This window comes from Periplaneta americana, chromosome 8, assembly GCF_040183065.1.
Source record: "Periplaneta americana isolate PAMFEO1 chromosome 8, P.americana_PAMFEO1_priV1, whole genome shotgun sequence".
In the NCBI taxonomy this organism is placed as follows: domain Eukaryota; kingdom Metazoa; phylum Arthropoda; class Insecta; order Blattodea; family Blattidae; genus Periplaneta; species Periplaneta americana.
This window is the reverse complement of record NC_091124.1, coordinates 5761193-5776699: the sequence shown is the minus strand read 5'-3', so window position 1 is coordinate 5776699 and position 15507 is coordinate 5761193. Positions and strand designations below refer to the sequence as shown.

General features: G+C 37.2%; 2 protein-coding genes and 1 long non-coding RNA gene across 4 annotated transcripts in view; 2 read left to right on the top strand and 1 right to left on the bottom strand.

Moving 5' to 3' along the window:
• Prp4k (Pre-mRNA processing factor 4 kinase) overlaps window positions 1–590 on the bottom strand; it is a 53205-nt gene extending 52615 nt beyond the window's left edge. The window contains exons 1-2 of one of the 2 annotated variants that reach the window (XM_069832293.1): window positions 444–583; window positions 264–359 (exon numbers count right to left, since the gene is read on the bottom strand). Coding sequence is in view for 1 of the 2 variants with exons in the window: in XM_069832292.1 (XP_069688393.1) it covers window positions 444–451 (8 nt within the window). In the remaining variant the exon portion in view is untranslated. Of the gene's footprint in view, window positions 1–263; window positions 360–443 lie in introns of both variants that reach the window. The other variant, XM_069832292.1, reaches the window with a different exon arrangement.
• Window positions 1–15507, top strand: part of LOC138704432 (uncharacterized) — a 534140-nt gene that overhangs the window by 476699 nt on the left and 41934 nt on the right. The window lies entirely within an intron of this gene.
• The window catches only part of LOC138704431 (uncharacterized), a 42549-nt gene continuing 41934 nt past the window's right edge, over window positions 14893–15507 (top strand). Inside the window, exon 1 of the mRNA XM_069832301.1 lies at window positions 14893–15162. Within this exon, the coding sequence (XP_069688402.1) occupies window positions 14973–15162 (190 nt within the window). The 5' untranslated portion in view covers window positions 14893–14972. The remainder of the gene's footprint in view (window positions 15163–15507) is intronic.

Below are 15507 nucleotides of genomic sequence, written 5' to 3'. Positions count from 1 at the left end.
GTCTGATATGAATATCAAACATTAACAATAAAAAGTAAATAATAAAAATTTGGCGAGTTGCCGTAGAACTGAAAATACTCTGAGAGATAATGTACAATACTCGAAGAACAACAGCTCAAACACTGGTAGCATTACATAAGCTAAAGTCAGCTTCATGTAAGGCCAAATAATTTACTAGGAAATGTCATGTTTCATGGTGCTTCTAATTAGAACCCTTATACGTTTCAGCTTAAGAGTAATAATAACAGTATGACTCGACATACTGAAAGTGTTGCGATTTTACTGTCCAAATTTATATAACCAGGATTCTGCAGTCTTCGAACAGTGGATAAGGAAGAGCATACAGTCCCGATGAATAGCTGTAACAAACACAATTACAACTAAGACAGCAATGCTCATAAAATCGTACATATACTGCTACAGCATCATACGCACAAACTTACCCCGGCATCTTAAAAATTCGATACAATTAAACGAAGGTGCTCTATCTTTCACTGTAATAAATAGATTTGTTGATTCCCTACAATATACACCACCATCTTGGATACGACACAAACAAGACGGAAATGACGTTGAAACTAGAAAGGATGGTGACTCCATCTATATCTTGGTCAAAGCGTCAGAGGTTGTAGAATACTATCACGGCCGACTAGATGTTCGCTTCGCTTCACCTTTACAAAGAAGCGAAGGTAGCATCAAGTCGGCCATGATTCTATTGATTGTCATGAAGCATTGTTGGAGTAACGTCTTTGGTTGGAGTCTACTATTATAACGTCTTTGGTTGGAGTTAATGTGGCTATTGGAATGAAATTATTATTTGCTTAGAAATGAGACAAATGTCAATGTCTTTTCTCTCTATACCAATCACATTATGCTAACGTTGGGCAACAAATACTAAAAAATAATTTGGCTAAATTGAAGAACGGGAAGTGATTTTGCAAGTGAAAATCGTCGCGTGTGCTTTGCGCATGTGTGTGGCGCTATACTTCAGTCAGCCACGGTAGTATTTTCGTAGACGAGTATTTTCCCTCAACCAAAAATACAATAGGCCTTTAATCATTTGACGAGTCTTAATAAAATCACAAAATTGTAATCCAATGTTACAAATAACGATAAAAAGTAATGTGCATCAGTGGCGGCTCGTGCCGGATAAATTAGGTGAAGGTCAATAGAATTCTAGGTAATTTCCTGGAATTGTTATAAGTTATAGCCGTGACGTCGCGAATGCTTTTGTAACCTATACGATGGGCATATTGAATTAATGTAATATATTAACCATTTTCTTAAGTTTTATGAAAAGCACAGCATATAAAATAAGCAAATTTTCAACATTTTCGGAAGCTACGTCCCCTTAACCCCGAAGAATTCACTGTCCCAACAAAATTTCCACACAATACATACCACAACATAATAAAACAACCACAAGTCTACATAACATAAAACAGACAAAATCTAACACATTTTATACAACACATCAAATTAAAAGAGTACACAAGAAATATTACCCATAACAAAATTCAAAATCACAATCGTAAACTGTATTCATATTTTAAATCAACTTCGGAACATGCAACTTCCAATATAAGCTTACCTATCCAGTAAAATCAAGTAGCTACTATTAAATCAAAGCAGTATTCTTTTGAATAGAAAACTTACACTTGAACGGAAAAGAAAGAGGCATTAGTAATTTCATCTCTTGCAAGTTCATTGATGCATTCAGAAATACAATCAATTATTTCATTCTGAATCGTTTTAGATTTCCCAGAAAAAACAGGCCTAATTTTTTCATAGTGATTTCTAATTTTCAAAGGGCCAATGAAATGACAGCCAATAATTCTTTGAAATTCCCGTTTTCTGTGACGAAATACTCTCATCATGACCGCGAAAAGCCAACTCCTGCTTGCTTAGAAACAATACCGTATCGATTACGGTGTGCATTACCAGTCTATTTAAACGTACGTTTTCATTAAATTGACTTGCGTGTAACCTAGTACTTTCCTTTAGTGCATCCGCAATGGTGTTCATGTTCTTCTGCAGAGCCTTTAATTGCAAAATACATTTAATGTGTTCAGCTGAATCTGCATAGCTGTGAAGACCGCGATTGACATTTTTGAAATCGCAAAATCCAGTTCAATTCCAAGCGAGTTTCTTGTTCCCCAGAAGAAAAGGCCAACAATATAACTTCTCGTTATAGTGACTCCCACATAACCAGTTGTAATCGGCATACCACGAATCTTGAAACTGAATATTGTATGACCGACCACCAGTTTTCACTTTTTTCATAGTTATATTAATGTGACGTGTTGTTCTGCGGTATTTTAAAATATCTTGCTTATCTTCTGCACACCAACGAGAGAACGGTGTTTCCAAAAGATTACACACTAAATCGTTTAACGGATTCACGTTTTCATCGCATTAATATACTTAGTAACACCTTCACATTTCGCTCCACTTGTCACAGTGGTCACAACAAAGAATACGTAGGCCTATAGACTAAAAGCGAAATCGTTGGTCTGCGCGGGTCAAATGTACAACGTAGTTTCAAATGTTATGCCAACTTTCTTTATTACAGGGTATTCAAATTATTTCAAAATCTATACAAAACATAATATTCAAGAGGTGCTAACGTTAAAAAATATAAAAATAGATATGTTATATATTAAATTTAAACAATATTTAACTTCTTTACACAATAATTTATGTTTTCTTATTTAGTTGCAAAATATTACAGTTTGCCACCCTGGTCCAATGTTTGGACGAGAGAGAGATTCTGTTTTTCAAGAACAGAGAAAGGAGATGAATGCCTGCTCGCCAGACCTTCCTAATACCCTTGCAAAAGGGACCGGTAATTCATAGTAAGCAACTCGTTGTCATGGCAACCGGGTGTGTGTACTGAAGGCGAAAAGGAAAGTCTCATTCGGACCTTCAGCTGGTCTGCTAGCCACGTGGCCTGGCTGGTGAGGGGTTCATGTGAAGTGCTGCAGTGAACGTTAACTGAGAGGATTAAGCCGAACAAGATATTAAACAGTAGAGCAAAATATGGTTTAGTGAAGAATTCATTTTATTTTAATTTATTGATAAAATATATTTGATTAAAACACGAAAAAAGGGGTGAAGGTGGCCTTCATGTACTTCACTTGAATAACCGCCACTGATGTGCATGGTTTTTATATAAACTACCACACACGCAAGCACACAGACGCTGCAGAAAACAAAAGTAGTATCCAAGGAAGAGCCGCTGTTATTCCGATCAATAAGTTGGATGACGTAGTAGGCTTTTATGACGTCAAGTATGTCAGCACCATTAGCCACATGTCAGCACATTACACTGCAAGTACAGTTACAGAATTAAAATTTGGAGTGAGTCTTGATGGGAGTCTACCTGAATGTTGAGTTTTTGGTTTTTGGGTTGTATGTGTAAGATTTCCATGTCAACACACTAGAACAATACGAAATGTACAGACACACTAAAACACACCCTAATCAAATCCTCAACACACAGATCAATTTCAGAACACACTCACTATTTGACTCCACTTTTCAACACGCAAACACACCCCTAAAACAGGCTCTGATTATGGTGTATAATATACACCGAAACAGCTGTAAGCCACACGTGCTTATATAATTAACACTAGTAAAGTTTGCCATTTTATCAATGATTTTAATTTAAAGTTAATATGTAATAAATAATAATAAATTCCAATTCCAATAACATTCAATTTTCCCCTATAAACCATTGGGCAAATGATTTCTGATGTGTGCAAGAACCCCCTAATTACGACGATAACAATTTTTATAATTTTGGTAACAGACAGTCCAAACTTCATAAAATGACGTGGTGGGCCTATAGTGGCACGTGCGCCCACCATCAATCCAAACACCTCTATCTCAGTTTATCATTATTTTTATAATAAAATAATGTAGGTTCATGTCGGCCTTTGTTCTTTTTACAGTGTTTGCTTCCTCAGGCTGACCTTTATGGTGTTCGGGTCGAGAATAAACCTTCAGAATCATTATGTCAATTCTACGGCATCAAGGCCATTAGCTTCTTCATAAACATTAAATTGTTTCTTCTTTATATATAGTTCTTCTGAGATACAAGAGCGAACCGATGGTGGGAATGCTTCCCAGCAGCTAGCCTTGAGGTCCTCTAGTATTCCGCAACCAGTGTGCCTCCACAAGCTGAAAGGTGTGACGCGAACTTTTATCTATTATTGTAAGAAATTAATAAAATTAATTAAGATTAAAATTAAATTGTTTTCATAAATATATTTTTGCAAATAATAATAATAATAATAATAATAATAATAATAATAATAATAATAATAATAATAATAATAATAATAATAATTTATTTAACCTGGCAGAGTTAAGGCCATACGGCCTTCTCTAACACTCAACCAGGAGTAAAACTGGGTTACAAAAAACACTACAAATTTACAAAGTAGGCCTACACTACAATTTTACACAAAACTGAATAAGATAATAATAAAATGTAAACAACAAGTAAGTATAAATCAGACATAATATATAACATACAGAAAGAAAGGAAAAAGCATAATAAAATGTGAACAGCAGGTCAAAATAGTCCATTCGGTATCTCGTGAAACCTACATGAGCGTGAGGGGAAGGAAAAAGTGGACTGAGAAGCATCCCTCCCTCACTACGCTTCGACTTGCAAGCTAGCTAGCTCGCTTACCCCACCATAAGTTTCTTACTGTGAGCTAGCTAGCTCGCTTACCCCACCATAAGTTTCTTACTGTGAGCTACGGCGCACGAATGCATTTGGTTTCACGAGATAACGAATGACCTTCCGTAGATGGAATTTTAAACACGCTGGAAAGTAATTGTCGATTTAAAGTAGATGGTGCTACTGTTTATTCTTCATTACATGAAGGAAGCTAGCTATAAGGTAGCCGAACTTATCGTAAAGGCCAAAAAACACACATAATAGATGAAACGTTGTTAGTGTTTACCTGTAAAGAAATGGTGAAAATAATCCTTCATTCGAAAGCTGCTAGTGGAGTTTAAAAAACTCCTCTCTGTTGACACAATCAAGTGACGAGTTAGTGACATCGAAGACATTATGGAGGAGAAAATAAAGAGCAGTCAGAGGTTCTCACTTCAGATCGATGACTTCACCGATATTAGCGGTCATGCACAACTTCTTGCCTACTTTCGGTACACTGATGCGGATGTAATTTTATTACAAGTAGGCCTAATTACTTTTTTTTTTTTTGCAAAGAATTGCCCGAGCAAGCAACCAGCGAAGAAAGTATTTCGTAGAACTAACGAATAATGTGATCCGTAATGAATTAACATGGGAGGATTGCGTTAGTGTTTGTACAGACGGAGCCGCTTCTAAGGCAGGACGAGTGAAAGCAAATACCTTACTATAATAATACCGGACAGCTGTATACTAGTAGCATTGGCGTGAGTGCGAAATATCGCTGACCTGACAACTAACGGAGCGGGATGGAATTACGTCCACATATACAAATATTAATATAGCGGGATTCGGACTATTGTTTAAAACGTGAGTTACTAATGTGGAAATATATGAAACACTTAAGAAAAGTTGAATAGTATTTAATGTAAAATTATTACTTTATACCAGAGCTGCATATTATGAGAATATTGCATACTTCATATTACTTTCCGTAATTAGGCTATTAATTGTTACATATTTTTTCTTTGCTTTAGTGAGACAATAGTAATATACGTTACAAGAGCGGTATGTTGACGTTTTCATGGTCGAGGGAAAGATTGAAAAAGCGAAACGTAGTTGAGGTTTTTTAATTTCCGAGAACATGAAAACAAACATACCGCTCGTGTATCGTACATTATTTTGTGCGAAGATCGTTTATTACATACCTGAAAGACGAATTTCTAATTAGTTGCAATGAAATCTCCATGTTGGTTTCTGTTTAATGACGGCAACTTCGGAAAACCAAAATATCTTTCTTCAACATTGTTGCTATAAAATGTTTTATGTGTTTACTATACTCCAGCAGTCCGTGATATACGTCTTTCATTTTTTTTCCCCAGTCTATAAATGCGAACTTAAAACAAACGGTAAGGTTATGTAATGATTTATTTTTCATTTTAATATTTTAACAATATTATTTATATAACATATTGCAGTAATAACATCGGCATCTGGAATCTCGTTGATTTTTTCACGGCTTCCTTAATGTTACTTGTATCAGGAATGCAATAAGTTTCGTGGAGTAGTAGAGTTTACTTAATTTTTGCAAATATTTAAAAACAATAATTAACATTGCAATTTAGGTGAAATTGCAGTGGTAAGTTTCCAATTTATAATTATTACTATGTTAAACGTCTCTAAAAATAATATGTTAAAAGCCTAAAGCAGTAAAATGAATGTGGCGCTTAAGCGGTAAGAAGAGGGAAATTGTTATGTGTGTTACGTTGGGAATACTGAATGTGGTATTTCACGCTTACCGCGTATTGGTTCTGTGCGGAAAACAAGCAAATACGCACGATCTCGCACAAAATCAGTTGTGACATTAGGAATGAATTTACAATAATGCTTTATATACCCATTGCTGACAACTACAAAAATAAAAATGGTAGTATTCTGATGCTTATAATAATTATTAGTAAAGGCATGTAGACAACAATAAAACTTAATTTGCTAAAACCTTAGAATTTCCAATATATTTTAACTCCCATTCATTTATTAGGCCTAAATAAAAAAGCTAATTTTTATCCTTCTATCAACACAGAGGCAAAGGAATTAGGCCTAATAACGAATTTTGTTGACTTACGTTTTATGAACTGTCGGAAATCGAAAGTACGATTTGGAGCAATTTGTAATGCTGCAATTGTCACAATTATAAACAGCACACATACACCCTGACATTTTAACACAGCACTAATTAATAATTTCCGTAAGTCAACAACATTCTTTAGTAGGCCTAATTCCTTCGTCTTTGTGTTGATAGAAAAATACAAATTAGTTTTTTTTTTATTTAGACCTAATAAATAAATAGAAGTTAAAATGTATTGGATTTTAAGGTTTTGTCAAATTAAGTTTTATTGTTGTCCACATGCCTTTACTAATTATTACAAGGATCAGATTACTATAAATTTTATCTTTGCAGTTGTCAGCAATGCGTATATAAAACATTACTGTGAATTCATTCCTAATATCAGATTGATTTTGTCTCGGTAAACCAAAGAAAAAATATGTAACAATTAATTACGGAAAGTAATATGAAGTATGCAATATTTCTCATAATATGCAGCTTCCCGCTATGTTAATATTTGTATATGTGGACGTAATTCCATCCCTTTGCGCTAGATGTCAGGTCCGCGATTTTTCGCACTCACGCCATTGCTGCTAGTATACAGCTGTCCGGTATTATTATAGTAAGGTATTTGACGTTATGTGATGGAAGATCAAGTTCTTTGTAATTTAAAACCTTGTTTAGTAGCTCTGTAGTGTCCAGCGGAAACTATCAATCCCGGGCTTGTCCAACCATCAAACAGCATTACCAAGAAATCCGTGTTGCCATGCCTGACGGTTGGCCTTGCATATGCTCTGGTATTCCTTATTTCTGGAACTTCTATTTGCCATTCCAGAGACGCGGCCTACGAGTGACGTGAATGAAGTTGAACAGTGAAAATAAACATTGCAGCTCTGAGATCGACGAAGCTGGCTTGTGAGGCTAGCAGATCCTTGCAAGAATGCGTAATCAGGTGGTCCGGGTTCGAATCCCGGTCGGGGCAAGTTACCTGGTTGAGGTTTTTTTCCCTGGATTTAGACTTTGAAAAATACATTTTGTACAATTTCTACATTACAAAATTTTTTTATTATATGTGGAATTTTTCCCAACTGCAATTTGAAAATCTAAAGAGTTTATTCCCATATTGTCTAACTGGGCGACACTGAAGATTGAGTTAGTAAACATTACCAGCAATGAGCGTCCTAGTATTAAATACATGACGGAGAACAGTGTGTACGAGAGCGAACTACAGATTGTCAGGGTTAGTTCTAGCTTTAACTTCTCGCTAGCCTTTGCTCCTCCAGGGCCTGAATATGAGGGAAAAGAACTAAGAAATGGACTAGTGAAGTGCTTTGTGTAGACTGCGGCAGAAACATGGATATTACAACTAACTGGAGAGAAAAGACTGGAAGCATTTGAAATGTGGATATGGAGAAGAATGGAGCGTGCGAAATGGACAGAATAAGGAATGAAGCTGTGTTGGAAACAATGGGTGAAGAAAGAATGTTGATGAAGCTGATCGGGGAGAGAAAAAGGAATTGGTTGGGTCACTGGCTGAGAAGAAACTGCCAACTGAAGGATGAACTGGAAGGAATGGTGAACGGGAGAAGAGTTCGGGGCAGAAGAAGATATCAGATGATAGACGACATTAAGATATATGGATCATATGCGGAGACTAAGAGGAATGGAGAAAATAGGAAAGATTGGAGAAAGCTGGGTTTGCAGTGAAAGACTTGACCTTGGGTAGAAAACTATGAATGAATGAATACTATAACGCAAAACATGTATTTAATGTAATAAATTACATTCATAACAACAACAATACATGAATGTTATTTTATAGTGTACTGTTATGCAAGATCCTGCACGAGGTAGAGCAGTCCCATCTGCTCATTTTCATGCATTCAGGTGGCACCTCAACTAAAACATCGCGATATTCTCAACCGAAGAGCGTTTTGTGAGGAGATTTCAAATCGTGTGGTTGAAGAAGAAGAAGAAGAAGAAGAAGAAGAAGAAGACTTTTTGACACTTTGTAGATGTCTGACGAATTACATTTCCAATTTAGTGGTAGCCACTTTTTTTTCTCTTGTACGGAGAAGGGACTCGAAGGCTTACACTGCAGCCTGAAGTACAGCACGTCGCACCGTGAACTTAACCCGGGCTATGATATGGTTGATGATGATATGTGAATTATGATGGCGAAACGAGTCCGAGGTCCAACGCCGAAAGTTACCCAGCAATTCAATAAAGGATAAACAGCTGCGCACCTCGTGACAGGGAATCAAAACTCAGGCTTAATTTGACTTTAAAAACTAGCCATTAAGTGAATTTCAGCCCAATACATCATTTTATAGAGCACATCTAGGTCAGAAAGCATGGGTAGAAATAACGGCTCGGTTAGAAAAGCCAACGTACTATGGTAGGAACGATCATGATTTTAAAATCAAATGTAGGAAACAGAAAACGGATGTAGGTAAATTCTCATTTTTAAATACAACTATAAATGATTGGAATGACCTACCTGCAGCGGTCTTTGAGGGCTGTCCTTCCTTAAGGAGATTCAAGAATAACTTAAAAAGTTGTTTATAAAGTGCAAATTAAAATTAAGGTGACATTTAATATTTAATCTTTTAAGGTGACATGTATTTATTTAGCTTGACGAGTTACTTCCTTGGTTTGAATTGTAAATTATTTAAAAATAGCGTGTAAGAGGGTCTTAGACTAGAAATGTTTAGCTTAAATGTAGTTCTGTTTATAAGTATGCATAAGGGTGTAATTATTTGACTTATTTGAACTGTTGTATCAGTGAAGCGAGGTGAGTCAGTGAAGTTATGGTTTTACAGTGCAGTGAATAGTTCCGGTCAGTGATAATTCATAGCGTCAATGAAATGTATTCTATAGTGTCAGTGAAATGTGTCCTAAAGTGTCAGTGAAATGCGTCATAGTGCCACTACAGTGAGTGAGATGAGAGTAAAGTGAAAGACTATTGAAACTTATGTAGGGCCTATACATATGTAGGTTGTATTGTAAAATTAGCTTATTTTATGTTTTATTATTAATTGTAATTATTGTGTTAAATTGTATTGTGTATTCTTATTGTATTGTGTATTGTATAATTGTACCGTGTATTGCAATTTTATTGTGTATTGTTTATATTGTGTATACCACTGCCACCGGGTGCTTGCCCACTTGCAGTGTAAATAAATACATACAAATAAATAATTTTGAACATTTGTTTAGAGGTTAGTAATCGCCCAAAGATACTCTATATAGCTATAACAAATTGTGGCTAGCATCATTCGTTTTGAAATAAAGAAAGAAAGAATTGTGTTAGTTCTATATAAATGACTCTGTAGTACAGGGACATCATTTTATTTTTACTTCAATTTTTATTGTACCTGAGTTTTTGAATGTACTTCACTCCCACCCCTTCTACTAAGACAGTTCCAACTCCACACAGAACCAAGACCGCAGATAGTAAGCAGTACTGAGTTACTGAGTATAGTACGTTCCAGAAATATGTTCGCGTTTTCCAGTGACGAAAGAGCTTTCAATATTGAATCATATTTTCGCACAGGTACTGTCCGTTTGCCTACGTCGCATCCCGATTTCCCCCACCTGCTTCTGCTCGCCCCTCTGTAATAGCTGGGCTGTCTTAGCTCTTTTCTGAAAACATTAATTTCTCCTAGGATTTGGAAGTTTACGTAATATTATACAGCTGTTTAATTTAACTTAAATAAAAGGGCCTCGTTAAGTAATTAGCTGTCACGTGATTTCCTCCCTTTCTACAATCCTGCGGCATAACCACTTGGACGGACAGTAGATAGCATGTTTGAGTAATTTTATATTTTCGGGTCGGGCAGAAGTGAAGATTGAATTTACAATACGTAGAGTAGGTAGGGCCTACAGAATTATTTCAACATGAGTTACTAGTACGAAGGACGAAACTGGCAATTGGAATTAGATGCAATAGTCTATAGTGCGATAATATGCACAAAAGAACTGAAGCCTGTATCGAAATGAACGGCCACCATTTTCAAAATTGTGTTTAAATATTCATATTATGATTATTTTTCAATTTAACTTCTTTCTCTATATTGTACGCTAATGTGCTGTAGACAGTATAATATACACTGCATAATGAATACGTTCGCATGGATAACTCACTTCGTGAGTAAAAACACTTATTCTTAATACAGTACTGTACTTTGATTAAAGAAAAACCTAATGAAAATTATCAAACTCAAAATCGCGATATTTCCTAGTTTACGTAAATGGATGAACTACTTTTCTTCCTTCCTATACCTAGTAGAGTGATTTGTGTTTTACGCCAGTATCATCGAACTCCAGTCTTGGAGGGGGGAGCAAGCGGTGTTTCCGGTTCTCTAAAGGTATAGCCAGGTTAATATTAAAAATGTTAGTAAAAATAAAATGATGTCCCTGTATTAATGGTAGTAGCATTTGCAGTAGTAATAGTAGTAGGCCTAATGGTTGCAGGGTGAGAACGGTGATAGTAGTAGTGGCAGTACTGGTGATGCTTTCAACTGAAGAGGTTATTTTGTGCGGAAATTCAATACGGGTGACAAGTGGTTGTTAATTTTTGCTGGAGCCCTGTCTCTATCAATGTCGGACCAGCGGGACACAGCGGAGCCTGACTGTTGGTCACAACACGTTTCAAAGTAAATTCAGCTGGCCTGCAGAGACGAGAAATGTTGGTATTCACTTGTGCCTGGATCAGGGTTCTTTACTTATCGTGACTACTGCATGATGATGGAGCAGTGGTGTAATGTACCTACAAATCTGGCTAGCAAGGTGCGAAGCGCTTCTGGTAACCTCGGGCCAGTGGACTCAATTATTGAGGCTTAAAATACTCGCGGAGTCAACAAGATCGTGACTCACACATTCCGGCCTGCCGGCAGCGGGGCGTGCGCCGCAGGTGTGCAGAGATGCCAGGCTGCCTTCATCCATCGCCTGCTGCCCTTTATTCCGGCATTGATGTGGTCCTCTTCACAGAAATAATAAGGGCTTTGAGCACCTTTCACCGACTGTTCTTAAATTGTTTGTGGAGTTTGTTAATACCCAGCATGTAATGGTGCACATGAAATACAATCATGTTAGCAGGTCATTCGTTATCTCGTAAAACCTACCTGCGCGTGAGGGGAAGCAAAAAGTGGACTGAGGAGCTTCCCCCCTCGCTACGTTGCCACGTGTAGCAAGCTAACTGACCTCCCCTCCCCCAGGGTTCTTACTATTAGCTACGGCGCATACTTGCATTTGGTTTCACGAGATAACGAATGACATATTATAACAAACGAAATCGCAATTTACTGAAAAATAACTCTTCCCAATCGTGGTAAGAATAAACATGAGTATATAGTATATACTGGACTTTTTTTAGTATATACTCTTGTTAGTAAGAATAAAAACATTTTAGTATCTACTCAATTTCTATTACATACTCATAACATGGAAGCATAGTAGAATATACTCAAGTGTCCATCTTGTACAGAATATATACTCATGCTTGACAAGAATAAAAGCTAGTATATTCTCATATTTATAAGTTCGTTCTCATGTTATTCTGAGTATGGTTTGTAGCAGGCTCAATTCTCAATATTTGTCGATTTGTGTTCAGTTTAAAATTAAATGGAAAAAAAGGCAGAATTTATGAACGATGTAGTAGACGTGAACTTCTGAAGGCTTTAACGCTTTACAAAAGTGAATGTGAAAAAGGTTAAACACGTATTTGTTATTCATAAAAAACATAACCTATAAAAATATGAATGGCTATCAAATTATAAGGTTAGATTGTATTCTTAAATATAATTAACAGTTACAGTTCATTTTGTAAAATTTGAATTGCAAAATGCAATTACTCGTAACTTTAAAATTATATAAATAACTGCTCCATAATAAAAATACAATTAGCATAACTGGAATTCTAGAAATGGATTGTAATCTCTATCCAACATCCCGTAATGACGATTTCCCAGTACTATTTTCTTGTTTCCTGTTTTATTAACGTCACTTATCTGATTCACTCTCTCTTTCATGCTTATTTATTTATTTTTTATCCATTATTAAAATTTACAAAAAGCAAAACATAAACCACTACAACTTGCAGATAACATGTGAAAGTATATTAAAACAATCTGAGCGTCACGGTGCAATGTGGTCAAAGAGGATAGGTAACACGAGTACATACTAACTTTTAAACGATCAAGAAGGCTGTAGAGATGAGTATATCTTCGCGTTAGGTAGAATGTCTTTATTCTTACGAATATGAGTATGTTCTAGTGGTTACGAGTATATAATCACAGGAAGTGCTCATACCCATAAGTATAAACCTTGAGAAAGTACTTAAGCTTTATTCTTACTACCCATTGATTGATAAGTGAGGTGACACAGGCAGCGTGGCTCCAAAATCGTTCTTATCAAAAGAATTAATAATTCTTAATCATTCAATTCAACTCCTTCACGCGTGCGACCTGCCATGGGAACAGAGCAACAGTTAGCTCACACATAAACATTTGTCTGTATGTGGCAGGTCTATCTGAACTGGTATTCCTTTCACCGACCTTAGGAACCTAAAGGATTGACTTTATTCACAACAGTAAATTTTTTCTATGACAACCAGCACATTAGCAGCAAATTAATCCATACTAATTAACTTATAAATTCTTCAGATACACACATTACGAAGAAAAGGCATGAATTTAAAATCATATTTAGATACCAGTAATACATAAAATATTATATAGCGCGCTCGCGGAAATGATCACTGTCGCCTTCGCGTTGGGTGTAAAGGCTCATTCACAATGAAAATTAAACATAACGTAAGCGTTAACTTAACGTTACAGTAAAATCAAGAAGTCATACCATCATTCACGATGGGAATATAAACATAAAAGCAAACATACTTGGTAACCATGGAAACATAACAACGACGCCATTTCCTCATATTCTGTCGTATACTGGGTGTTCAGTTCAAAATGTGTCATGGCTCGCTATATGTCGTCATGTGGCTAGCCGATGAGCCTAGAGAATTCAATCTTCCTACACTTCCGCAGAGGCGTATTACCTAAATGCGAGAGAAGTTGCCTAGCAAGCACGGCGTTCATTCTGAAGATTACTTACCGATACGTACGGTAACGCCAGTAGTGGCAGGAATGTGAACTGTTTGGAAACACGTACTGAAGTGAGTTTTTTTTCTTACTGTCGGGATATGGGGAGAGGGTTAAGACGATTACTTACGTATTTGTTAACTTGGACGGTCAACATGGACACGGAGCATTTTGATTTGTGTTGTGGAATGTTGCCGTACGCAATCGATGATAACAAATACCCTGCGTACGACTTGCCCGCGCAAAACACAGTTCGAAAGAGGTTATGGTAGCACACAGACTTTACAGACCGCCATCTGTTGCTACGACATTCAAGTTATACCGTACACGTTCTCAAGTTCAGATTGAACGCCTTGATTAATAGGCAACTTCTCTGACATAAAAGCTGAAACTCGCTTCAAATCGCTGACTCACAACAGTGACGTCATGACACACTTTGAAATGAACACCCAGTACTTCAGCGCTCCACGATTGTGTTCTGTTTGCAAATCACGTAAGCATAAGCATGAAAGTTTGGAGTTTGCAAACTTTCGTGTTAACGTCTTACGGTAATGTTTATGTCAATGCTTATGTGAATCATTGTGAATGATCCCATTTGGTAGCCTGGGCGCAAACTTGTGTGTTTATGTTACGGTTATGTTTAATTTTCATTGTGAATGGGCCTTTAAACTTTCCAATCGCGGATGAAGTCTAATTTTACTGTCTTTTAATATAAATGACTATTACAGAATACTAATTACTTTCAGAACTACCTTAACTCTGGCCTCCATGGAAGAGACCAAATACCAAGGACTCTGGTTTTATGTCAACACTTCAATTTCGCAAATACAGACATTATTCTTCCTCGTCGAGAGAGGGAAGATTACACTGTGACAGGAATGGGTCTGCTCTGAGGAGACTGATTACTGCAGCAACAAATGTTGGAAACTTTCCATTTCAGCATACGACTGACCACGTGCTCACCACCCAACCACATGGCACACCGATACTGCACGACATGCATAAGAGGGTGACAGCAGACATGGGAGTGCCCCTACCAATATCCTCGTGTGAACTCCGGTCTCCAGGATGGAAAATGGAAGCTGCTACGTAAATGAAAATTCTGTGCCGCTCACGCATTCGTTCACCGTCTGGACGGAGGGGTGCGCTGCTCCGCATACCGGAGTGTGGGCAGCCCGAGAGGGGGGAGCAGGCCACGAGACGCCGGGGTGCGGATGAAACAGAAGCACAGCGCGGCCCGGAGCAGAGAGTGCGTGCACTGCAGCGGCTGGCTCTACTGATCGGTATGTATTGCGAGTGGTCAGTGACGACGACGGCTATCTGGTGTGGTGTCGTTTACTTGCCGGAATCATCATCATCATCATCGCTGCTCCAGGTCACGGATTAGAACAATCTGCTCGTGTCCTTCCGTCTCCAGACAAAACTGGTCACCCCAGCGTCTATCATGGCGTCTTAGTATTGTTGTTCTTTTGGTCCATGTATTTTGTTGTTTGTTTAGTAGGTTATTTTACGACGCTGTATCAACATCTAGGTTATTTAGCGTCTGAATGAGATGAAGGTGATAATGCCGGTGAAATGAGTCCGGGGTCCAGCACCGAAAGTTACCCAGCATTTGCTCATATTGGGTT